This window comes from Aspergillus aculeatinus (genome assembly GCF_003184765.1).
Source record: "Aspergillus aculeatinus CBS 121060 unplaced genomic scaffold BO66scaffold_74, whole genome shotgun sequence".
Classification (NCBI taxonomy): Eukaryota; Fungi; Ascomycota; class Eurotiomycetes; order Eurotiales; family Aspergillaceae; genus Aspergillus; species Aspergillus aculeatinus.
Window position 1 is genome coordinate 5,860 of NW_020291543.1, and position 23,611 is coordinate 29,470.

General features: G+C 51.1%; 7 protein-coding genes across 7 annotated transcripts; 5 read left to right on the top strand and 2 right to left on the bottom strand.

Moving 5' to 3' along the window:
• Positions 1-1,894: 1,894 nt before the first annotated feature.
• BO66DRAFT_384911 (FAD-binding domain-containing protein) lies at positions 1,895-3,934 on the bottom strand (the record flags this gene model as incomplete). Its single annotated transcript, XM_025646110.1, has 3 exons — positions 1,895-2,802; positions 2,871-3,451; positions 3,507-3,934. The coding sequence occupies 3 exons, from the start codon at positions 3,932-3,934 to the stop codon at positions 1,895-1,897; spliced, it is 1,917 nt and encodes a 638-aa protein (XP_025498554.1).
• Positions 3,935-4,776: 842 nt separating this feature from the next.
• On the top strand, positions 4,777-5,971 carry BO66DRAFT_282663 (uncharacterized protein; the record flags this gene model as incomplete). The annotated part of the gene is made up of 6 exons (XM_025643085.1): positions 4,777-4,900; positions 4,951-4,976; positions 5,032-5,068; positions 5,119-5,192; positions 5,265-5,644; positions 5,713-5,971. Coding segments are annotated over 6 exons (900 nt in total), but the record flags the coding sequence as incomplete, so codon positions are not given.
• Positions 5,972-7,091: 1,120 nt separating this feature from the next.
• On the top strand, positions 7,092-7,742 carry BO66DRAFT_432479 (uncharacterized protein; the record flags this gene model as incomplete). The annotated part of the gene is made up of 2 exons (XM_025650646.1): positions 7,092-7,606; positions 7,704-7,742. The coding sequence occupies exons 1-2, from the start codon at positions 7,127-7,129 to the stop codon at positions 7,740-7,742; spliced, it is 519 nt and encodes a 172-aa protein (XP_025498556.1). The 5' UTR covers positions 7,092-7,126.
• Positions 7,743-10,570: 2,828 nt separating this feature from the next.
• BO66DRAFT_463515 (ketoacyl-synt-domain-containing protein) lies at positions 10,571-17,715 on the top strand. The gene is made up of 10 exons (XM_025652408.1): positions 10,571-11,325; positions 11,421-11,655; positions 11,691-11,983; positions 12,032-12,531; positions 12,667-13,533; positions 13,687-15,235; positions 15,403-16,294; positions 16,398-16,766; positions 16,834-16,919; positions 16,983-17,715. The coding sequence occupies exons 1-10, from the start codon at positions 10,645-10,647 to the stop codon at positions 17,286-17,288; spliced, it is 5,778 nt and encodes a 1,925-aa protein (XP_025498557.1). The 5' UTR covers positions 10,571-10,644; the 3' UTR covers positions 17,289-17,715.
• Positions 17,716-18,152: 437 nt separating this feature from the next.
• BO66DRAFT_443665 (cytochrome P450) lies at positions 18,153-20,073 on the bottom strand (the record flags this gene model as incomplete). Its single annotated transcript, XM_025651525.1, has 7 exons — positions 18,153-18,306; positions 18,358-18,411; positions 18,469-19,019; positions 19,090-19,164; positions 19,233-19,365; positions 19,419-19,619; positions 19,673-20,073. The coding sequence occupies 7 exons, from the start codon at positions 20,071-20,073 to the stop codon at positions 18,153-18,155; spliced, it is 1,569 nt and encodes a 522-aa protein (XP_025498558.1).
• Positions 20,074-21,119: 1,046 nt separating this feature from the next.
• BO66DRAFT_384912 (S-adenosyl-L-methionine-dependent methyltransferase) lies at positions 21,120-22,142 on the top strand (the record flags this gene model as incomplete). Its single annotated transcript, XM_025646111.1, has 4 exons — positions 21,120-21,244; positions 21,303-21,559; positions 21,620-21,743; positions 21,836-22,142. 4 exons carry the CDS (start codon positions 21,120-21,122, stop codon positions 22,140-22,142), a joined length of 813 nt encoding a protein of 270 aa, XP_025498559.1.
• A 446-nt stretch (positions 22,143-22,588) lies between these two features.
• Positions 22,589-23,458, top strand: BO66DRAFT_335533 (uncharacterized protein; the record flags this gene model as incomplete). Its single annotated transcript, XM_025644246.1, has 2 exons — positions 22,589-22,845; positions 22,900-23,458. Coding segments are annotated over 2 exons (816 nt in total), but the record flags the coding sequence as incomplete, so codon positions are not given.
• Between the last annotated feature and the right edge of the window lie 153 nt (positions 23,459-23,611).

The following is a 23,611-nucleotide window of genomic DNA, read 5'->3' on the forward strand; positions in this document are numbered from 1 at the left end:
TAAAAATTCTAATTAACCTGATCTGACCTGGCCGTTAGCCACTCTAGTTAAAATACCTGCTTTACCAGCTAGATAGTAAAACTAAATATAAAAAGTATAGAATTCCTATTCTAAGATTATTTTAAGATATATATATTCTAGTCTAATATTCTGTTTTTAGTTCAGATTAATATAAATTATAACTAAATAAAATAGAATATCTATTATATTTTTAAAAAATATTTAGTTTTAATTTTTAATTTAAAAAGTAAATATTTACAAATATTACTCTCGCAGCAGCTAGTAATATATATTTTTTATATAATAGGATTTTTATAATAATTAATATTAATTTTAAGTTTCTATTTAACTATAAGCTTTTAATCTTTAAAAGTAATATTCTTTCTATTATTAAATATTAGAAAATTAAAAAATTTTATAATTTTTCTAAAACTTAAGACATTTTAGTCTATACTAGTTATTAGAATTAATATAATATTTCACTATATTTTAACTTAGATTATTTTATTTTTTAAAATATCTTTTTCTACTTCTAATAGATTAATATTATAAGATAGAACTTTTTAATTAATCTTTAACTAAGCTAAACTTTTTTTTAACTCATCTACTTTAATTAATAGATTACTAATCTTTTTTTTAAATTTATTATAGATTTTTAATACTAACATAAAGATATATATAAAATTCTTTTTATAAAGATTATAAAATTCTTCGGATATAATATTTCTTTTAGAAGCCTTACTAATCTTATTTATAAATAGAATTAATTTTTATATTTTTTTTAAACAGCTTAATCTTTAATATATTTTATACTCTTATAATTATTCTTAATACGTTAATTCTAATACTGGTTGGTTTAGGGTTTAGCTTATTTTAAAGTCCGGTTTTTATTTGTTAATTTTATATAGTCTGCGGGTTATAATAATAAAATTCTCTTAGTTTTAGTAATAATCTGATTATATATTAAAATTTAAATTAAAATTTTTTTATTTTTTAGTTACTATATAGTCTATAGCTATAGTAATAGGAATTTAATCAAGGTTTATAATTCTAGATTTATATTTTTTTAAATAGATATTTTTTAAGATTAACTATTATTACCGTCGACTTGTATAAATAAAAAAAGACTTTTTAATAGTAATAAAAATATATATTTTTATATATTTTAGTTGCTAAAAGCTTTAAAAAATAAGAATAAAAAAATAATACTTAAAATTGTATAACAGCCGATTAAACTAACTAAATTTTATTAATATAGTACTATTTAAATAAAATCTTAAGTATAAGAAAAAGAAAAAAAAAGAAAAATAGCTATATTTTCTATAATATTATATTATCCGGATACAGTATAAATAAAATAAAAATATTAAACAGGTCAAACTAGTCCCAATCTGTTACTCCGTCTGGATGCCCTCCGCATGGCTCTCACATTTTTTTTAGAATATAAACTAACAGAACTAGTAAATATTACTATTAAAAAATATCTTAAGAAAGTCTAAAAAAATCCTATTTTAAAAATATAAATAATTAAAATTTAGAATTATAGTACAGATTATTATCTAAGATATTTATAAATTATAAAAAGAATTTTCTAAAAAAACTTTCTATTATTAATATTTAGAATATTAATAATTCTACTAAACCTTTTCTAAACTGGATAAGAGATATATTATTCAAATTAGAATAAAAAGCTCTATTTATAAAAGACTTTTTTATTCTTATTATACTCTGTCTATTAAACACTTAGACTTGTCATTTTCCTATATAGAATGCCAAATAGTCTCTGAACTAAGTGCTGTTTGACTCTGAATGACTGCCCCGTCTTCAACCAATACTATACAACACTTATCGTACAAAACTTCCCCGAGCACTTAACAGTACCAGTTAGATTTTCTTAGACACGGCACAACCGGCCATTCTGGTCTGGTAACCCATCTAGACTTCTCACCTCCCAATCCTCGCTCCCCACGGCCGTGGGCGCATAAAACAAACCCGCGGGATCCCATCGCTGCTTGAGAGCATACAGGCGTGTGTAGAAATTTCCGTAGAATGCCTGCTGGAAATCCGGCTCCTGGATGTCTGCCTCGGACATATACGCCCCAGAGTCCGGGCATGTCTTGCGCCACTCGCCCAGCACATCATACGTCAAGGTATCCATAGTTTTCAGAATCTCCGCATTGGTGGCGTTGCTGTCCCAGCTGGTCGAGGTGATAGCATGCATCAAGGTGGTCCGGAAGGCCGGGTTGGCCGCGCTCTCCGCGTAACCTGCGGGAAGCTCGGCTTTCAGGTTGAAGGCCAGCAGCGAGTAGCCCGCAGAGACCGTCGAACGGAAAGCAGCAGTGGTCTGGTTGAAGAGGGTTGCGTTGACGAAATTCTCGCGCGGGATGAGGCGTGAGCCGGTCATCATCGTCACACTGCCGATGGTTTCGAGCGGGAAGCCCGCTTCCCAGGCGTCGTAAAAGTTGTCGTAGTAGGTCGTGTTCGGGGTGTAGGTAATGCCTAGCCGGTCCAGGTCGGCGAACCACGGGGCCATCAGGCTGTTGAACTGGGCCACCGTGTGGTTCACCGCGAAGTAGGGATTCATCAGGAATTCGAAGCTCTCCTCGCCGAGCTTGATGATCCAGAAGTAGGCGTACGTGCCCGCGTCGGCATTGGTCGGGAAGCGCTTCATGTACGCGTCCACGCCCGCCCAGAAAGTGTCGGCAGTCACATTAGTGGAAGTCATGAAGGAGAAGGTGGAGACAGTGACGGGGATCTTGGGGTGGAGGCGCGAGATGATTGATGTCACGACACCATAGGTCCCTATTGATTGTGTTAAGTTTAGAGAGTGGAAGAGAGGGATGGGTAGAAAACCGGGGGTGTCTGCTTACCACCGCCGCCGCCGCGAAGTGCCCAGAAGAGATCTGGGTTAGATTGCTCGGTTACAGTAACAAAGCGACCGTTGGCGAGAACGACCTCGAGGGCCAGAACCTGATCAGCAGCCAGTCCGTAGACACTGGATATGGGCGAGTGGCCACCGCCCAGCACGTATCCACCAGCCACACCCACGGTCTTGCCCTCGCCACCCACCACGGTGTAGCCGAGCTCGTGAGCCTTCTCATAAACCTCGAAGGCCTGGACACCAGCGCCTAGCTTCACCGCAGGGCCATGGTAGTCACCCAGATGGTATTCATCATAGACCTCAATGTCCTTGAGATTGTGGGTCCAGATGCCCAGGGCCCCAGCACCGGTTGACTTGCCGTTGAAGTCGTGGCCTGTGTTCTTTACTGTCAAACGTAGCCCATGGTTGCGAGCGAAATTGACTGCCAGCTGGATCTGCGCCACGGTGCTGACATTGACGGCATAGCTGCTGTAGCCACCAACGGTACAGGTAGAAGAAGTCGCGATGTCAGTAGGAAGACAGCTACGGCCTTCGAATAGAGGCCACATGATTGAGGCGGGGTCTGCAGCACTGCTCAGATCAGCGTTTACATTCAGAGACATTGCCAAAAATTGGGGGAACGTACTGTAGGTATGACACAGTCCAGTCATCGGAAATCTCTTCACAGGCTGTTTGGTTGTAGTAGGCCGACCAAGCTGGGTAGCAGGTCGCAGCCAGGGGGACTGTCTTGATGAGAGCACCGCCCAGTGCTTGGTTCAATGCCGACCATTGGGAGGTCGAGGGCCACGCAGCATCTCCGGGGTAAACCTTACATGTGCCCACCGCGGGCAGGGTAAGGTTGGCGTCAGCAAACTTGAACATGGACTGATAGTTCCCCAGCGTCGTTAAGGCACTGTTGGTGAGCTGCTGTGTTTCACTGACGAAATACGACGCATTGGCGATTAAGTTGGCGGAAGAAACCGTGGTGGCAGCCACAGGGACTGTCCCCACAGAGGCCAGGGCCTGAGAGCATACGCCCAGTGCGGCCAGTAGTGAAGGTGTTGAAGGAACCATGATGGACACAAAACTGTCAACCCCTAGCTACAGACCGGGTTTTGCCCATTTAAATAACACCGACAAGAATCTCTCATAATTAGTGGGGCATATGGCAGGATGGCCCATGTGGGATGATGGTCGACAGTCAACAACAACGTGCAGTTGGCAGATCCACAGTCCATTGTGTTTTTTAGCTTGGGCCGAAGACCCGAGGCTGGGCCGGTCCTTGCCGGAAATTGCACGGGATACATGCTTGCATTCCCCGGTGCTAGTTTGGTCGCTAGCGAGGAGCGATTGTGGATAGTCTGGCGTTAGTGAGGGTCCGGTGGAACGAAATCCCCAGATGGTCCGGGCCTCGGCCAATCCCGCCCGAGCCCTAAACTACCGGCGCGATTAGCTTCGGAACAACTCCCCCAGGCAGCAACTCGACGGCCATGGCTATCTCTAACAAATTAATTTGTCTGTGCCAGATTACGTTTCATTTGCCTGCTCACGCTCTCTGCCGTGCTTTCCGGTCGAGCCGTCTAGATGCTGCATGTTTACGAGCTGGTGTGTGATTGGCCAGATGTCACTTTCGGGGTGAATAGTGCACGCCACAGTCATTGCCTATACTTTGCCGCGCCCGGAATTTCCATACCAGGGAGATAAACAAGCCTGTCTAGGGCATTGTTCTTGTAGTTAATCTGGATACACCAAGACACGCATCCCTGCTGGGCTGGTCAGCATTGGAAAACCGGCGCAATGGACCTGCATGCAGGAATTTATCCCTGCCTGCTGCTGCACCGAGTTCATAAGATCCCGGTTCCCCTATCCCCGTGTCTCGCGAGATTTTGCAAAGCTTCGATGATTATCCACCCCCCATGGTTGACGACAGTCACCAGAAAGTGGCTCTGGGGGTCGTAGTCGCCTTTCCTATTTTGGGAGGGATCGCAGTCGTGCTGCGGTCATGGAGTCGGTTTATGACAGGAACACGGTTCGGACCTGGTGAGCTTTTTTTCTCGTGGGACCGTCGATCTTTTAGCTAATCGAGGCAGATGATTTTTTCATCGTGGCCGGATATGTGGGTTGCATGATAGATCTCTCCCGCCAGTTCACTCCCCACTAAACATTCATAGATACTGGCCATCGGCCAATCCATCACCTCGTGGTATTGTCTGTTTCCACCTTCATTGGCTACTGAAACGTCTATCTGACAGGTAAAGACATCAAAACGAACTATGTGGGCATCCACGAATGGGACATTCCCGCAGACTACAACATAAAAACTGGCCTCATTGTACGAACATTCCGAGTAATCTCCTGCCGCATCAAGGCAAGCCAAAACTGACACCCAAGCTTGGACGAAAAGTGGAATTTCGCCAACCAACTCATCTATAACCCCTGCCTCACAATGGTCAAACTCTCGATCCTCTTCTTCCTCCGCCGCCTCGAGTCACAATCCAGGTCAGTCAAACTCCTCATCTGGTCCACCACGAGCGTCACCATCCTCCTCTTTCTCGCTGTTCTGTTCGTCGATATCTTTCAATGCCACCCGATCGCGTACGTCTACGACACCTCCCTCGCCAACGGCACCTGCATCAACCAAGGGGCCTTCTATGTCGCGACCGCCGCCATCAATTTGTTTACCGATATCCTCGTCGTCTCGATCCCGACACTGATCACCTTCCGCCTCCACATGCCGTGGCGAAAGAAGCTGGCCGTCTGCGTGATATTATGTATGGGGTTGATGTACGTTTCGCCCGCTTTCCCTTTACCACCTGCACATCACAGGCACTAAAGAAAGAGCCCAACAACAGAGCAACCGCAATTGGCATCTGGAGAATCATCCTCCTGGCGAACGGCTTCTTCCCGACCCACCCAGTCACCGACGCGACCTACGCCATCGGCTTTTGCAGTTCCGCCGTCGAGGTGCATGTTGCCGTCGTCGCCGCCTGCGCCCCGTGTCTCAAGGCGGTCGTCAGTCGCTACTGGCCCCGCCTCTTCGGGACGACCGACCAATATTCCTCCGGCAAGAACATGTACGGCTATGGCTATGGTAGAAGTACGAGTACCTCAGGGTTCCGCCTTCGATCCACCAAAAACGGTGGGGGAATACAGGATGGGAATGGAAATGGAGACGGGGGGATGTTTGAACTCGCCGTAGCGGGACGACCACGACTGACCTCGGCCGAGATGCTGCGCCGCGAGATGCGGAAATATCATGTGGGAGTGGAAGCCGGGGGTGGGAGAAATGGGAGTGTGGATTTGAGTTTGAGTAGCGAGGAAGGCATCCTGGTGGGCAATGGGGGGGCGATTGTCAAAAGGATGGATGTGCAGGTGCAGGTTAGTCGGAGTGATGAAAATGGGAGTGTGGAAGACGAGGAGGTGAGAGGGGCCAAGAGGCATCAGGGGGAGGGAAGTGTGGATTGCTTGGTTTGATAGGGGAATCACTGGAGAAGATTGCATGGGTCGCCCGCCACATACACTTCTATTCCTTATGTTTATCTATCCGGGCAAGGCGAGAGATAATCGGGCTCGACTGGGTGTGGTAAGTTCCACGGCATCTACACCTTCTATTATTCTTGACTTTTTGGTCACAAAGCTTATCCCGGAATTTCAGTGTGTAAAATATCTTGTTCTATATATTGTTCCGAATAATGGTAATAACATCATTCAGCTTTTGCGCCTGTTTAATTTTAGTCGATTATCCAATTCTTAGAGGGATGGCAGGAAATACCAGGTGCGCAGAAGCCTTTCTACCCGCAAGTTCCACTGCCATGGTTCACCGGGTTGTGGCACATGGTTTACATGCAGTCTTGGATTTAATCACGCGCATGTCGAACCACCACGCGAGGGAATAAAAAATCTAATCTAGACTCAATCTGAACGCAGGAGCAAACTTCGATCGACCAATGAGCCCAGTAACCATGATCTAAGCATAGAGACCGAGCCGCAAGCAAGTTCAGCACTGTATGGAGACCTCGTACCAGCCGCTCACGGGATTCTTATTCCATGAATCGAGCTGAACTTCGTCTGCAATAGGCTTCATCCAGTTCAATATCCCTTTTCTGTCGAGTAGTCTTGTGCCGTAAAATTGGGGACGATTTGGGATATAAAAGAGCAGACCTGCGCCGATCCTGCTGTTGAACATCGGTATTCTAGTCTCAATACAGCACCACCATCCCCAGACCTCAACCATCGCTCCACATCGACCCCCCTGACCCAATCACAATGCTCAAAGGCAGCCTCCTCTACCTCCTTGGCGCATCTCTAGCAAGCGCTTCGCCGGTGCTTGACAAAAGAGACATTTGCAGCCACACCCCGGCCAACGGCCTCATCGGCAATGCGGTCGCGAGCGTAGCTTGCGCCCAATTGACCATCACCAATGAAGGATGCTCCGTGACGGTCAAGTTTCCGGCCGACATTTACGGGGACTCCTTCACTTTCGACAGCGGATCCAAAACCTTCATGGCTTTGCGCAAGAGCAAGCTCACTTTCACCGCGACGCCGAAGCCCGGCAACAGCGCCGCGGTCTGGTCGGGCACGGGCGGAACCAGCAACCCCACCACCTACTCGGTTCCGCTGGCCGGTCAGCCCGCCAGCATTTCCGTCAAGTGCGCCGCCCCGCCGAAGTGCACCGCCGTCGGCCAACCTTGCATCTTCGAATACCCTGAAAACTGCTGCTCCCAGACGTGCGCCTGTATTTCGGGAGTGTGCAATTGTTTCGATTTGTAAATCTCCTATTTTTGGACTTTAATATTAAGCATTCTCCATTTTCTGAATCAACTCTACACCTATGCTTCAAAAGAAAATCATGCCCCTTGGAGTGGAGGCGAATAAGACATAGATATGACGCTCCGGAAATCTTGCGTGTTCCAGAACCCAGAACATCTATCCGTTTGCGGGCGCATGATTCATCATTATCCACCGATTAAAATCGCGCGCCCGGTGGATCCAGGATGCCAAGGGCTCGCTCTCTGAGTTCCAAGTTACCCCACTTTATCTCCCGAAATAGCTGGTGTGACTTCTGCTCCATCTGTGGGATGAATAGAACTCCTACGTAAGGCATTGACCTGGGTGCAACCTTAGCCCCCTATTTAACTGAGATCTTTTTCCTTCCCTGCATGCGATTCGTGCCTTGACAAGATTGATAATCTGATTTGCAGGCGATAAGGCCTGAGACAAGCACGGGTCAGCTCACTATCGGCTCCTGGCGCTAGAAACCGATGTGTGATTTACCCCGCGCGTTAACTTATGGCCTGATTCAAAAATTACTAGGCAGTCTGGCTCATCTGTCATTTTTCTGTGGTCGGTGTATATCCCTCTGCAGTCGCGCGCAGAAACGCACTGGAGGACAAATCTATCCATGCAATAAACTATCTCCTTCCGAGCCTTTTACCACAATATCATTGTTCTGGGGACACTACCGTTATCACTGATCCTTCGGCAGAGTAATTGTTGATTGCCGAATTTCTGTGGAGAGGCGAAGGGCTGCGAGCATCATATATCTAGAAGAGACGGTATGGGACGGAATCCTTTTGAGAAAGAATTATCACCACTTGTGCCGAATTCGAACAGTGCCAAATACCAATGTCGATTTCTGCCTGTGCGTGCAATCATCGCGCAGTATGCCTTGATTATCGGCACCGACCCTCTCCGACGTACCCGGTGTGATATTTAGGTTAAGACGAACATGAGGGCGTATCGAAACACCCAAAAGCATAATTGAAGTCCCGCTACAAATCCTTACGAAACCTGGCCTGCGAACCCAGGGCAAAGAAATACACTTCGAGGAATGAATGTTTCGTTGGGGTTCGGTGATTGCCTCAATGAGTCGAGTATGGGGACCAAAGAGATAAGCTGGATTGACCAAGTTGGTGGCGCAGATGTGCTAAGATCGGGACTATAGGGGTGGTACACACTTCCAGGTCTCTTTATTGGTTTTGTTCCGGGACAGAACCTTGGCCCTTGGCCTGCTGCTCGTGTTCTCTGGGTTGCAGGTGTCGGTTCATCAATATCGATATAGCATTCCTTAATTAAGCCTTCTTTCGTAGCCCAGCGGGTAGCGCCATGACCGCCTGCAAGATGACGCTGAGCCTTAGAAACGTGCTTGCTAGCAAAGCAATCATGCAGAATTCATCCTTTTACTTGGTCACCAAGTGTCCAGCAGGCATGCAGGCATGCGGGCCTAAAACAGCTCGGACGCATGCACGCCTTGTCACCGATACCGCCGCGTCCACGGACATTGACGTCTCGACCTTCATAGGGCCTCGCATGGATACCCAACGTATATTAGATTTGAACACCGTTACGCCGGAATTGTTCGATGAACGACAAGCATTGATTGGAGCTTCGCGCTGTATTTTATCTTCTCATGACGCGTGACCGGAAAAGAAAAGGAGGCAGGCCTCGCATGGATTGGCTGGATTGAGATTTTGAGATAAGCGAGATCAGCAGTAGAAAACCAGGTTTTGATGGCGAATCTGATTCGTTCTGTGATGCTGCTCCTGCCAGCCCCCAGTTATGTGTGCACATCTCTCCACATCCTCCTCAAACCACAACCAATCTAGCAGTTCTCACCCTATGAGCTTACCGCGTCTCTGTAACACGATGCGGCAGTCTCATTGAGGTCGATGAAAGAATCCAGCGAGGTGAACAACTTCACGAGAAGGATGTGGCCGTGCTGTCACAGCTCATGTGGTTGGCTCTGGTTGGCTCGAAAGGTTTCATGGGGTCGCTAGATGGGCGAGCGTGTCCAACCAACCTTCCTCCGCCACCGAGAAAATCGTGGCATGATTGCAAATGGGGTCTTCGGGGCTGATTCACTACATGATGGAAGATTTGGGAATATCAGGTTCCCTCTATCGGCTGCCAATGTGCAGCACCTCGCATCGCATTGTCCGTCCATTTCGCCAGACCATATCGTGAGAGGTATGAAAACAGGGAACTACGAAGAAACCTGGGATCTTCTCCAGATCCGCGGGTAGCAGTGGCCGGCAGGCCTGTCCATTTACAGTAGACTACATCATTAGGTGAGATTCTTCTGGTATGGATCGACATGAACCGTGCAACTAGGCCGCGTGCAAAAGTGCCCACCCGATGGGAAGAAGGGCTGGCGCAGGGAACGGGCGCGGATCCGTGAATGGCGAGACAAATTGGAGGGACTGAACAGACTTGACGAATCGGGCAGGCTGTAGGAGTCTCAGGCTCAGCTCCAGGCTGAAACATGCATGGATGCATTATCATGGATGTAGGCATGCACGACTGGGGTTGGCCTAGTGCGGGGCTCGAGCGCATTCTGCCAAAATGCTCAACAGCCCCGTCCACGAAGATCTGATTGTAATCCAGCCACGGGCGCTACCTTTCTTCTGCAGCGTGGCAATACGTGCAAGACTCGATCCGTTCCCACCCCCAAATCTAGCCACTAGTTGTGGGTAGTTACAGGGCTATACTTTATGCGCTCTTATCATTACTTGATGCTGGCTGTGTGTCTGTGATGAGGAGCAAGAGGTCCAACGTCCAAATCAAAACCTGCTTTTGGTCTGAAGTAGCGATGTGCCTCAATAACCCGACATTCGGTGTGGTTCCCAGATCACGTCTGACGTCAACCCACTGTCCGGGTTCTCTTTCTCTTCCACTGTTGGGTTGCGAGGATAAGAAGGCGGAGACGGCGATGTGGAATGAGTCCCTTTTCAGAACGGCATCCCTGATCCAGCACCGCACACTCCGTCAGCATTGACCAAATCGAGATGTCACAGTCAACAGCCCCACCCAACCAAGGGTACCCTGACCATGCAATAGCCGTAGTGGGGATGAGCTGCCGGCTGCCGGGGGCCCGCAGCCCTAAGGAGTTCTGGAGCCTCCTGGCGGCAGGACAGTGCATGGCTAGCGAGCCTCCCAACACCCGGTTCCCACTCAAAGCCCACTGGCGGAGTGGAGACCGCTTGTCTACGGTCCATGTCAATTTCCTCGACGAGGTCGACACCTTTGACCACCGATTCTTCGGCCGATCGAGTCGAGAGGCGGCCACTATGGACACGGCGCAGCGCCTCCTCTTAGAAGCCACCTACCATGCCCTGGAGAGCTCCCACTACTTCCGGCCCGGCACCCAGCCCGAGACCAACGTGGGTTGTTATATCGGGGGCTTTGGATCGGACTACAACGACAATCTGGCGGCTCATCCGCCGAGTGCCTTCGCTGCGCTTGGCAGTCTCCGGGCCTTTCGCAGCGGTCGCATCAGTCATTTCTTCAACTGGACCGGGCCCTCCATGACCCTCGATACCGCGTGCTCCTCCTCCCGGGTCGCCATTGATGCCGCCTGCAAGGACCTTCTTTTGGGCAACTGCACGGCTGCCCTTGCGGGGGGGGTCGAGGTGATGACAAGCCCGTACCTCTATCAGAATCTAGCGGGGTCATTCTCAGCCCAACCGGTAGGGCGGCTCCCTTTGATGCCGAAGCGGATGGGTACTCGCGTGGGGAAGAAGTCGGCCTCGTCTTCTTGAAACGCTTGGACTTCGCTCAGCAGGTCGGTGATCCCATCCTTGGGGTCATCTGTGCATCGTCTGTCCGACAGATCAGCAACGAGGTCCCCATTACCACCCCAGATCCGGCAGCCCACCGGGCCTTATATAGACGTCTGCTCACAGCGGCGGCGATGGAATCGCACGAGGTCAGCTATGTGGAGGCCCACGCAGCCGGGACCCGGGTCGGTGATATCCCCGAATATCAGGCAATTGTTGAGGTGTTCGCTGGGCCCAGTCGTGAGGCGGCCCCCATGTGCCTCACCTCTGTCAAGGCCAATATCGGGCACACGGAGGGGGCGTCCGGAGTAGTAGGCCTGATCAAAGTGATCCTTATGATGCAGCATCGCCAAATCCCACCTCAGGCCAATGTCAACGGCTTCATTCGGAGATCGACCAGTCGCGGGATCACATCATGGTTCCACACCAGATGCAACCGTGGCAGGCACAGCCCATGGTGGCCTGTTTGAACAATTTTGGTGCGGCAGGGAATATCACAGCGATGATTGTCAAGGAGCCTCCCACTCATGAGGCCGGTGACCCGGACACAAGGGTGGCGACGTATCCGGTATGTATTACCGCTCACAGTGCAGACGCTCTAGAACGAAATTGCAAGGCAGTCAAGCAATGGCTTCAGGATTCGGGAGCGACGGCTGGAGGAAGTATTCAAGAGGTTGCATTCAGCCTGGCAGGCAAAATGAACCTTCAACTCCGGTATCAGTGGTCAGCGACGGTCCAAACACTGCCTGAATTGATACAGAAACTTCAGACTGTGGGGAATCCGGTCGCGTTAGAGTCACTCGGTCGGCCTAAGAGTACCAAACCCGTGGTCTTCCTGTTCTCTGGGCAGACAGGCACCACCGCGTCTGTGGACCGAATCCTTTACGAGACCTGCAGTCAGTTCCGGCATCATCTTGATGAATGTGCTCGTGCCACCAGTGCTGTAGGTGGGATGTCACTGTATCCGGCGATCTTCGAGGACATTTCATGCCACGAGCTGGCTACCCTCCACGCCAGGAAGTTTGCCATCCAATATGCATGTGCGCGAGCATGGATTGATAGTGGCCTTCAGGTTGCGCGAATGCTGGGGCACTCAATCGGCCAACTAGTTGCGTTGTGCGCCTCGGGTGCATTGTCACTGCAGGACGGACTGAAACTGATCATTGGGCGAGCATGATTGATCGAGACTGAATGGTCGGACGATAAAGGGGCGATGCTTGCAGTACAAGCAACATACCCTGAGGTGCATAGGGCTCTGTTACAGTACAACGATCTGGAGATCGCCTGTTACAATGGGCCCAACAGCTACATTGTCGCCGGGCCCGAGGCATCAATCCAGAACGCGGTGGACGACATGCAGCGGCAGCAGATTCGGCACAAGCGTCTGAACGTCACGCACGGTTATCATAGCTGGTTAACAGAGCCCGTTCTGGAGGATCTTCACACTCTCGCCTCTGAGCTGACTTTCCTCCCGCCGCGAGTCCATCTCGAGCCCTGTTCGGACAGTCAGCGTTGGGATCTACCCACGCCAGACCTTATTTGCCAACAAACACGAGAGCCGGTCTACTTTCAAGCTGCAGTTGATAGGATAGTGAGTGAGCTTGGTCCCTGTGCATGGCTGGAAGCCGACTTGGGCTCTGTGGCGGTCCAGATGGCATCTGCCGCCGTCCCGGAGGAGATGCGCAAGCATCACACTTTCCTCCCAGGACGCGCCTCAAATCCGCAATCTTTGGGTGACATAACCAGAGGCCTCTGGGAGGACGGGCAGAATGTGGGTTTCTGGTCTTTCCAAGGTTCTGCGAGTCGCGGATGCAGGCTCCTGACTCCGCCAATGTACTCGTTCACGAAATACCGACACTGGCTTGGGTGGAAGGAGTCAACCACGGCATCGAAGCCTCGATCTCCGACAGAGGAGAAAGTCCAGCTGGTGAGCCTGGAACGCTATCAAGATCACAAGACGGGGAAAGATTGGAGGCTGAGAATTGACCCCCGAGCTCCTGAATGGGCTTTACTGGTTGATCAACATGCCGTCTCCGGTACGGGCGTTTGTCCCGCCTCGCTCTATGTCGAGATTGTGATGCGCGCAGCGCGGCTCATTTCACCCGCGCAAAACGGATTGTAGGCACAAATTGGGGTCGTGGAGGGTCTCCAGATTTCCAGGCCGCTTGGCCGAAACAATGGCAAGAAGCTCAAGCTGACCATGCAACGACAAAATGGGAGGACTCCGCCCTTGTGAGATTTCACCTTCTACGTGGAGCCGGACATGCGCAGTGCAACAGGGCGCATTCGCTTTGCCGAAAACGACGATGATCTCGTGCAGCGGACCTCCGACTTGATCACTCTAGATTCCACCTGTCAGTCCATCATGGCACACAATCAGCCTAGTGACCAGACCTGTGATATAGGCGGGGATGTTCTCTACCGTTTATTGGCACCAGTGGTGACCTATGGGAAGGTCTATAAGCTCATCCGGCGCTGGCATTGGGCCCCTCAGTATGCCAGAGCTCACCTTCAATTGTCTCGAGATTCTCCCCTTCTCCCTGACTCGGAGCTGATCCCGCCCGTGGTGTTGGAGGGTTTGTTACAAGTAGCTGGGGCACATACCAACCTCTTCCGCAGTCCCAGTCAGACTCGAGAAATGGGAATCTACCTCTGCGCACGGGCGAGGTGCATCCAACCCAGTCCTCAACTCTCCTGGGAGTCCTGCCATGCAGGCTGGCAGGTGGTGGCGCGGACAATCAGGCAGGATGCCACGTCGATAGAGTACGACATCCTGGCCTTCATCCTTGAGACCGGTCAGCTGGCCCTAACTGTCTATGGGGTTGAGTTCCGTCACTCCCCAGCTGGATCGCTTGAGAAAGCCCTTGCCTCGAGGTTGGCAGCAGCCCCCAGCCCCACCATGACGAGGTCACCAAAGGCCGAGCACGAGGAACGAGTCGGAGGGCCCGGTGTGCCGGACGAAGCATCTCCACCCGATCTGACCGTCGATGTTGGGGCACGGGTCAATAGGATCCTGGGCGATCTGGTCAACGACCCCCTCAATGGGCTATCAGCCACCACCACCCTCCAGAGCATTGGTGTAGACTCGTTTGGGATCAACGAACTGCGACAGAAGATCAAGGAAATATACAATGTGGACATTGCTGCCAGCAACATTGGCGTGCAGACATCCCTGGAGACTCTATACCGCTGTGTGCGAGCCCAGGTTGCTCCGCCGTCGCCGCTGTCTCGCACACCATCACTTTCGCGCTCGGAGAGCTTTCCCCACAGCGAGGAAACCTCCTCTTGTTCTGAAACACACTCCGAGGCGCGAGCTTCCGTAGCCGATCGATTGCAGCGACTATTAGAGGCGCATCTGGGCCCGCTTGAGCTCACTGAGCCGGCAGCCACGCTGACCGATTTGGGTGTTGACTCGTTGCTCTTTCAGGAGTTCGTGGGAGACATCGAGAAAGAGTTCTGCTGCTCCAACGCCAAAGTACAAATCCAACCTGCCACCACGTTTTCCGACTTGTGTGCCCGCCTAGGAGGTGACCAGATTCAACTAGGTCCTGGGCAGTCGCTGTCAGCCAGACGGGTTATTATCCCCGAGGACAAGTCACAAGCGAGTCCTCGGCATGGGGCTTGGAAACCACAGATCACGTTCAATCATATACAGAGCAGCTTTCCGGGGCTAGCGAGGCAAAATGGTTGGCTTGGGTATTGGGATAACGTGCACCCCTTGCAGTTTCAACTAACCGTTGCCTACGTCCTTGATGCCTTTGCCCAGATCGGCTGTGATGTGCGTACGATGGAACCTGGACGTGGCGTGCCCTCCATCCAGGTGAGATCGGGGCACGTTAAGCTCAAGCTTGCTCTGTATGAGATCCTACAGCATGCAGGTGTCATCGATGCGGTTGGCCGCACCGAGTACATTCGCTCCGACAGGAATGTCATCATGCCCTCATCGTCTTCACTGTTTGAAGAGAGATAATGGAGAAGCATCCGCAGCACCGTTTCGAGCATGAGCTCCTTCATCTGACGGGCACAGATCTAGCTGGTCTAATCTCTGGCCGCATTGACCCTTTACAGCGACTGTTTGGCAGCCCCAAGAACCGGCAGCTGTTGACTGAATTTTACGGTGACGCCCCCATGTTCCGCAGTACAAACGAGCTGTTGTGCCAATTTGTCAAGGAGCTGGTGATGAGCCCGGGCTCACCCCGTCCCATCCGCATCCTCGAGCTCGGCGCTGGAACCGGTGCATCTACTGTCCCCTTGCTCGATACGTTATCCGACTCCGGCGTCCCATTCCAGTATTGCTTCACTGACATCTCGAGCTCAATGGTAGAGACCGCCCAACGTCGGTTCAAGGCCTACCACGACTCGATGCAGTTTCTGGTCGTCAATGTCGAGCAGCCCCCGAAGCCTGACCTTCTGGGGCGATTCGACCTCATTGTGTCCACCAACTGTTTACATGCCACACGTAACCTCCAGGTATCGCTCTCGAACGCGCGTCAGATGCTGCGACCCGACGGACTGATCTGCCTGAATGAGATTACCCGGCGGCTGTTCTTTATGGATTTGATCTTCGGTCTGCTGGAAGGCTGGTGGCTGTTCGACGACGGGCGTTCGTACGCGTTGGGGTCCCCCGCCACGTGGAACAATGCTATGCGCGGTGCAGGATTTCAGCAGGTTATGATAAGTGACGGGCCCAGCCCGGAAGCGCAGACTGTTCGACTGATCTGCGGATTCGCCTTGGAGTGCGACCAAATTCCAACTTATTGCCCCCCTTGTGAGGTGGATTGTGAAACCCTGGTTTGGAAGACCGGCAAGCCGCATCTCTCGGCGGATATCTACTACCCTCCCAGGCTTCAGCTGGGGCCTGCGTACAATTATTCTATGGGTAAGTCCTCTCGTCCTAGACCCGCGTGCTGATGGGAATTCCACTGTCTCCTACCCGGGTTGGCCTAGGCAAACAGCCAGGCTACACGCCACCCCGGCCCCAGCTCTTCTCCTGCACGGTGGTGCAAACGTCATGCTGTCAAGAAAGCATGTTCCCCAAGATCAGATCCAATTCCTCCTCAGCCAAGGAATCGTCCTGGTGAGCGTCGACTTTCGTCTTTGTCCTGAGGTAAACATCCTTGATGGGCCGATGACCGACACGCGGGAGGCCCTGCAGTGGGTGCGCACGCAACTGCCGCAACTTACACTCAAACACCGTGGTCTGTGCCTGGATGGCGATCGTGTGGGAGTCATCGGCTGGTCCTCTGGAGGCACCCTTGCGCTTTTGCTCGGCCAAGCATGGGATATTCCAGGATATCGACCTCCCGAAGCCATTGTTTCTTTCTACTGTCCCACCGACTTCGAAGACCCATGTGAGTACTCGATTCTAGAAACGGGCAGAGAAAGGGGGGCAGAAAAGAGCATATTGACCTGGACTAGACTTCACCACGCCCCGCGAGCTTCCGGCGCAAGCCTCACGCAAGGACGGCGATCCTACTATCCTCGACGACGTCCAATCTCAGCCGGTGCATCCCTGTGCCTGATAGATAGCTCCGAGAAACCTGCTGACCACTCTTGAACTTCCATAGATAAGCGGCCACGATTTCAACCACGAGGACATCGTCACCGCATACGCGCTGGCCGCCCGCAGCCCCCGCGCGCGGATCTACACGCATATGCTTCGTCATGGGCAGACCCTTCAGATCTTTGCCAACGGACTGCCACCTCGCAGTGCGATTCCCAACACCGAGGAGGCGATCAATTCCATTCTCTTCGCCCCGCCGCCGCCCACGGATCGGATTCGGCAGTTCAGCCCCTATGCGGCTGCCTCTGCGGGCAAGCATCTTTCTCCGATCTATCTTCTCCATGGAAAGAGTGATCAGCTGGTTCCGTGAACACAGGCGCTGAGGATGCACGAGGCGCTGCGAGAGCAGGGGATCGCGACGGAGATTGCCCTACCCGCGGATGGGTTGCATCTGTTTGACCTCGGGGCAGGCGGACCGGCTCTCGATCGCATGGTTGAAGAAGCGTACCGTTGGTTGGCTTCCTTCCTGCGTGCGTCCGGTTAGATGGCTGGTTACGTTCTCGATATCCTTACTTCTCAGAGATTAAACACGTTGCAGCCATCCAGGAAATCCACTAAAGGCGGTCGAGACCTTACTGCGCACAACTGCTGGGTGACACGACATTCTGAAGATAAAGTATTTTTCATATCTCGGGTACACTGTGCTACTAATCCAGGGTGTGCATCACTGAATTCCTTTTGAATATCAGAAGTATGGCCCGGGGTATTGGACCTATATTTGGATGGGTGGGTCGCAAATAGATACGGGGGTAAGTGATCATCGCTTAGTCCTTGCTGTTGTGGAGATCAGTTCTACTGGGCATACGTCGAGTATCTCCTTTGCTGCAAAGATTTTGCGATGATATAAACAAGGATAAAGGGTTTATCCAGCTTACGAACGCATAGCCCCCTGCCTGAGTTTGCAACCGCGAGGTATAAAGTCAAATGAACATGAGCTCGGCGTGTTATAAAGTGCAGGCTTTATTTCGAGTAGTGTACTGTAATCATATCAAATTTTCAAGGAAACCAAACTGCCCAATCCCTAGAGACTTGGATTCGGAGAACTGATAGTACATCCATTTGCCATTAAATTTGATCTAGCAGAAGACTGGGACCTTTGTGCCCCATTTTACCATAGCAACCTGATATCCAACACCCGTGGGATGTCGGCCCGGATTTTCTTGCAGAAACCAGGCTAGAACCGCTGCTTCAATACCACTTTGTGCGAGCCGTTCTCCAACTGCATTGTGATGTATTGCCGGAAATCAAGGTGCTGGTTCATGATATCTTCGAGATCGAACCGGGCGAAAACGTTTGCAGCGACCATGCGCATCTCGGCCCTCGCGAAGCTACTACCATTAGCGGTTGTACGGTAGGCGGGTACCTGTTCAACTACTCACTTGATTCCAATGCACGAGTGCTGGCCCGCAGAAAATGGATAATAGGCACTTATACTTGCATACCTGTTAGTGACCATACACGGGGCTCACTCCCACGAGTCGGATACTTACTCGGGCTCTGGAGCACCGTCACGGGCGTTCTCATCTTCTAACCATCGTTCCGGCCAGAACTTCAATGGCTCGGGCCAGAACTCTGGGTTACGATGCAGATGCCTGTAGCTAGCAGAGACGACGGTGCCCGGCGGGATGGAGTATCCCGCAAGTTCATACCAATCCGTGCCAGTTTTGCGACCCATCTCGCTCGCAATAGGGTGCAATCGCAGCGTCTCTTTGATGCAGGCATTCAGATAGCGAAATTCGGGCTCTGTCCGCACCGTCTTGCTGTTGATAATTGGATCAGTGGCAGTAAGTACCGGGAGTGAATCCAGTAACTTGGCTTTCTTGTCGGGATTGTGTAGGAGTTCGAGAAAGAGACATGCAATCGTTCCAGAAGTGGTCTCTGACCCGGCTGGGAGAATCTCTGACACCTGGTCGATGATATCCCGAGTGTTCATTGGTGCGGACGAATCTGGTCGGGTACCACTGTCGAGAAAATGTTGAAGTAAATCTGTTCGAGAGTGGTCTTTGGAGTCGGAGCGTTCCCTGACGATAGCATCGATGGCCTTTTCGGGGAAAGTCGATGTAAGCCTTTGGGGTATATATTGGAGGAGACGAAGCTGTATTGATACTTACCCGAATCATATCAGCAGGCCAGTCAAAGTGCAGCTTTATCCCGAGCCCTCGTAACCATCGCTTGATGTAGACCATCTACAGCCTCGATGATTGGGTTAGAGTCACTAGTAACAACAGAAATTGGAGGATCTGGAGGCCTCTACCTTATACCTCTGAGTCATGCCATGGAAGATGGAGTGGGGGATCTGTAGCCAGATGCGGTCCTCCATTCCTAAGTACTCTTCTTCGACTGGGAGTGTTTGCCCAAAACCTCGGCCAAAGGAACACTCTCCCATGCTGAAAGCAAGACATCAACTTCAGCCTTCTCTTGCAAGGACAGAACAACTCACATGTCAAGCGCCACGCCATGCAAATCCATCATCAAGTCTGTCACGACTACATCTGTCTTTGCCTTAGCCTTGGTGAGCTGGTAGTATTTTGCAATTAGATCCCCGATACACTTCTCAAACAGGTGGGTCTGTTTGTCAACATGCGCAACCGTAAATCTGGGTGATAAGAAGCGCTTGAGGGTTTTATGGGGATCCGGTCTCCTAGCCGAAGTCCATTAGAGGGCAAGAGGAGAGGGAAGTGTGGGTCAACCTACACTTCCCCAAACAGGCCTGGGCTGTGCGCATCACGAGAGATCTCCGCGTACATTTGTATCTTGGGAAGGTCCACCTTTTGGAGAATAGTTCGCAAGGCATCTTTGTCCGAGATCCATATTTGTCGAGGACCGTACCGAAAGACCGGTCCATATTGTCTGTGCTTGGACTCGACAAGCTTCCAGATAGTACCCCTGGCGAAGGCGTATCGAAGGTGCAATGTCGTCAGTGGAGCATACCATGGTCCTGGGAGCTTGCGGAGGGGAGATCGGAGGGATCGAACAAGAGGAGCAAGGACGTAGCATGACACAAATGCGATCCCGAGAGAGCAGGCAGCAAGAAATGCCAGTCGCTGCACCCTGTCGGATACAGCTCCGACCTCGATTGAATGTACATACAGCATTTTTTTCAACATGATTCCAGGTCAGATAGAATGCTTGTTTGCATCCAGGCCATGATCACTTATTTCAATTCTGCAGATGCCCTGAAAGTTATATACAGATATACTCATCATGTGGCAATATGAGATATGTAGCATACGTCACTCAATGGCTAGTCGTGAGAGACATCATTCTTGTTGGAGGCATGGAAATCTCGATTGATTCTCTGGGCACAATCTTGAATTCCTCGAAGATGGCATCCATCACGTGCAGTATACTAGGTACTGTACCTTACATTATCCCTTAAGTCCCAATCTGTATCGCGGGTTAAAGAATGCGTTCCAATCTTCACTCGTGGTTTCCGACCCGTGACTGAGATCAATCATTCCCAAAACGGCGGCGTGCATGAAGAATTTTGTGAGCTACTCCCACCGGCTGCATGTTCGGCCTGAAGAAGTGACTATCTCCCAAAAGAAGTTTTTCTCTTCCCATCACATCCCTATGTTCGACATCTTATTCGCCCACGCTGTATCTCATGGTGTTTTCGATAGCCCCGGGATTGTCTTCCTGGTTTGCAGCGCTCCGGGCGCATGCCAGCCGACCTGCATGACTCACCCCTCTTCTGCAATGTCTTGACTGGGTCCGGTCTTCACGTCAGCACTTTTATCATAACTTCGATGATCGTTTGTGAGGCCATACTAGCAAAGAGCAGTCAGGCTTCAAGTCGGTTCATGGAGGGTACGATGGAGCGATCGGCCGGGAAGCCAGCGGGGATTGAGGAGTAGAATTCCTGATGATGCACGGTCCGTGCCTTGCCGGGCGAATGACGACTACGAAACTAGTACCCACCTTTCATTTCTATAAATCCATACCCAGTAGCCATGAACTGATTCTGCCGGCTTGGGGCTTCGCAGAGTGTCAGTTGACGGGAGGCCGTGGGTCACGGCATCGTACCACCGCAATGGCTCCAATTACTTCCCTTGATGGGTATATCCTAGATCGGACTTTGCATGAGAGTGTGAGGTAAGGAGTTGCAAGAGTCCGTCTTCCCCCACAATCGCTTGCACTGATGAGGTTATCCATCAGACTCAATGAGCAGCACCTACTATGGAAACTCCAGACGGGTCACGTTCTGAGCCCCTTGGTTCCCCGGAGGCCGGGTCTGAGGGTCGCCGATCTCGGCACGGGAACAGGGTATGCCCTCGTCCCTCCGCTAATGCTCCCGAAGCTCTGACGGTCATATCGCATCTAGCATCTGGTGCCTCGAGCTTAGCCGATCGATAGATACGGAGAAAGTCGAGATTGTCGGCTACGATGTTTCGTCTGATGCTTTCCCACCCCGCTCGACGCTTCCACAGAACGTGGAATTGAACACTCTGGACCTCATGTCCGATCAGATCCCGGAAGACATGCTCGCCGCCTTCGACGTGGTGCACCTACGTTTATGGGCCTGCGTGGTGCGGAACAATTGCCCGGGCAAATTGATCCGGCTCGCTGAGGCCTTGTTGAGTATGTGAAGTTGCCGTTGAAACAAATGCAGATCTCATGGGCTGATAGAGATGCATACAGAGCCTGGGGGCTACCTTCAATGGGAGGAGGTTGATCGTGACACGAGCGGGGTGTTATCTAAGCCTATGCAACGCTTAGAGCATGTGTACTCGCATTTTCTGGAGGAACAGCATCTCGATCCAAGGTATGTGGCTTTGCTCTCGCATGAAAGAGAAATCGCGTGTCTGTGGCTTGGTATGAGCGCTCCCTGACAAGCATTTATTGACTGACGGACAGCTGGGTCAAAACGTTGCCAGATACGCTTCGAAAGCACGGTTTCGACGTTACCGAAGCGACGCTGGGCTCGTGGACTGACACCGTTCGGGGTCAGTACTATCACAATTATCTCAGTGGAGTGCTGGGCATCCTGCAATCTAATCTGGCACAAGGCAAGGACGAGGAGCACGGGTGGCTGGAGGATCTGGCGCGGGAATTCTCTAGTCAACGTGGTGTCGACCATGGTCTGGCATGGAACCCACTGCAAATTGTCGCTCGCAAAACCGATCTTGCTCTTGCCCCTGGAAATTCCGTAGCTTCAGCGTAGGCGGTAGCATATTTGACGTCTATGTACTCAGAGTGCTTTCTAAACAGTGCCGCAGATCCCATATTGGCAGACTTCGCACAAATAACGCAATTAAGTATGTTCTGTACATGAATTCGTGGCCTTGGACACCAGCTCAGTGAACTCGGCTGTCCGTCCGTCCAGTACAGTACATGTAATATACTGTATGTAGTACGCGTACACTGTCAAGGTAGCCAAGTGACTAGTTAGTCGCTTGTGGCTAGACTAGCATCCTCAGCCGCAATTCCCCTCTCAACATCCACCATCCATCATCCATCACCCACCACCTTTCAGGAACCAGCGACTTTTGCCAGTTAAGATGATGCAACCACTGGACGATTCTTTTCCAGAGGCGTCTGATTCTCTCAGAGTGTGCGCATTCTCTACCTAGCCTCTACTATGCCCCCACAGCACTAACCTTCTTAAGTATTCTAATCGTCCTCACGATCCTCTCCTTCGCTCCTCAGCTTCATGCTCTCTGGTCCAAGAAGAGCAGCACGGGAATATCTCTTGGCTATGTGCTTGCTAATCTCCTGGTCGTGACTGAAGAGCTCACGAAAGAAGTCTACCTCTCCATCAATGTCCCTGAGGCTGCTGCTGGAACTTTCAAGCACGATCCTCTCAGCGCTGGGGACTGGCTAAACTTCGTTCAAAACCTCGTAACATGGGCTCTTTTTCTTATCCTGTAAGTGTCCGCTATGGGTGCTTGTACCACGCCCACTAAACCAGAGACGATCAGCTTCATACTATGCGTTCGCCTCCGACGGCCGGGCTCCGACACAGGCCCGTATCGCAATCTCTACATTCTTGCCCTCCTGGTCTCGCTGATCCCGGAGCTCATCGACATATTGGGTCTCACACCAGAGACTAAGAGCTGGCCCCGCCAAGACCTGCGCGAGATGTTCATTTTCTATCATGCCGTGCTCCTTACCCCCATGGCTACTTTCATCGGGGGCTTTTCCTGGTTCCTCCAGGCAGCACAGAGTCGAAACCATGCACACGACACGGCGCTGAGTCTAACGGGACTTGCGGTTCAGGCCGTCGTGTTTGGTCTTGTCGCGATATCGTGGGTCTTCCGGGTAGTATATGCCGAGACCTGGGACCCGCTGGGCTTAGGTTGGTATTTTCTGTATGGATACCCGGTTGTGAACAATGGGGTGTTCGCGGGAGTGCAATTCTTGTCTTTGGTCTGGGCGCTGTATTGGCGGATGGTTGGCCAGAAACCGGAGGTACAGAGCAAGTTGGGGAGGGAGAGGGAACCGTTGCTGGGAGCCGCGGGAACAAACACCACTGTCTAGGACTGTCCCCGGCAGTGGCCAATAAATCATTTCCTCCGATGCTCAATGACAGAACCGAGGACAGCCGATGCACGACTAGTGCTTGTTCCCTTACTGCAATATGATATAGAATCCCCTCTGGCGCCCCTCGCGTTTCTCCTCGACTCTCCAACC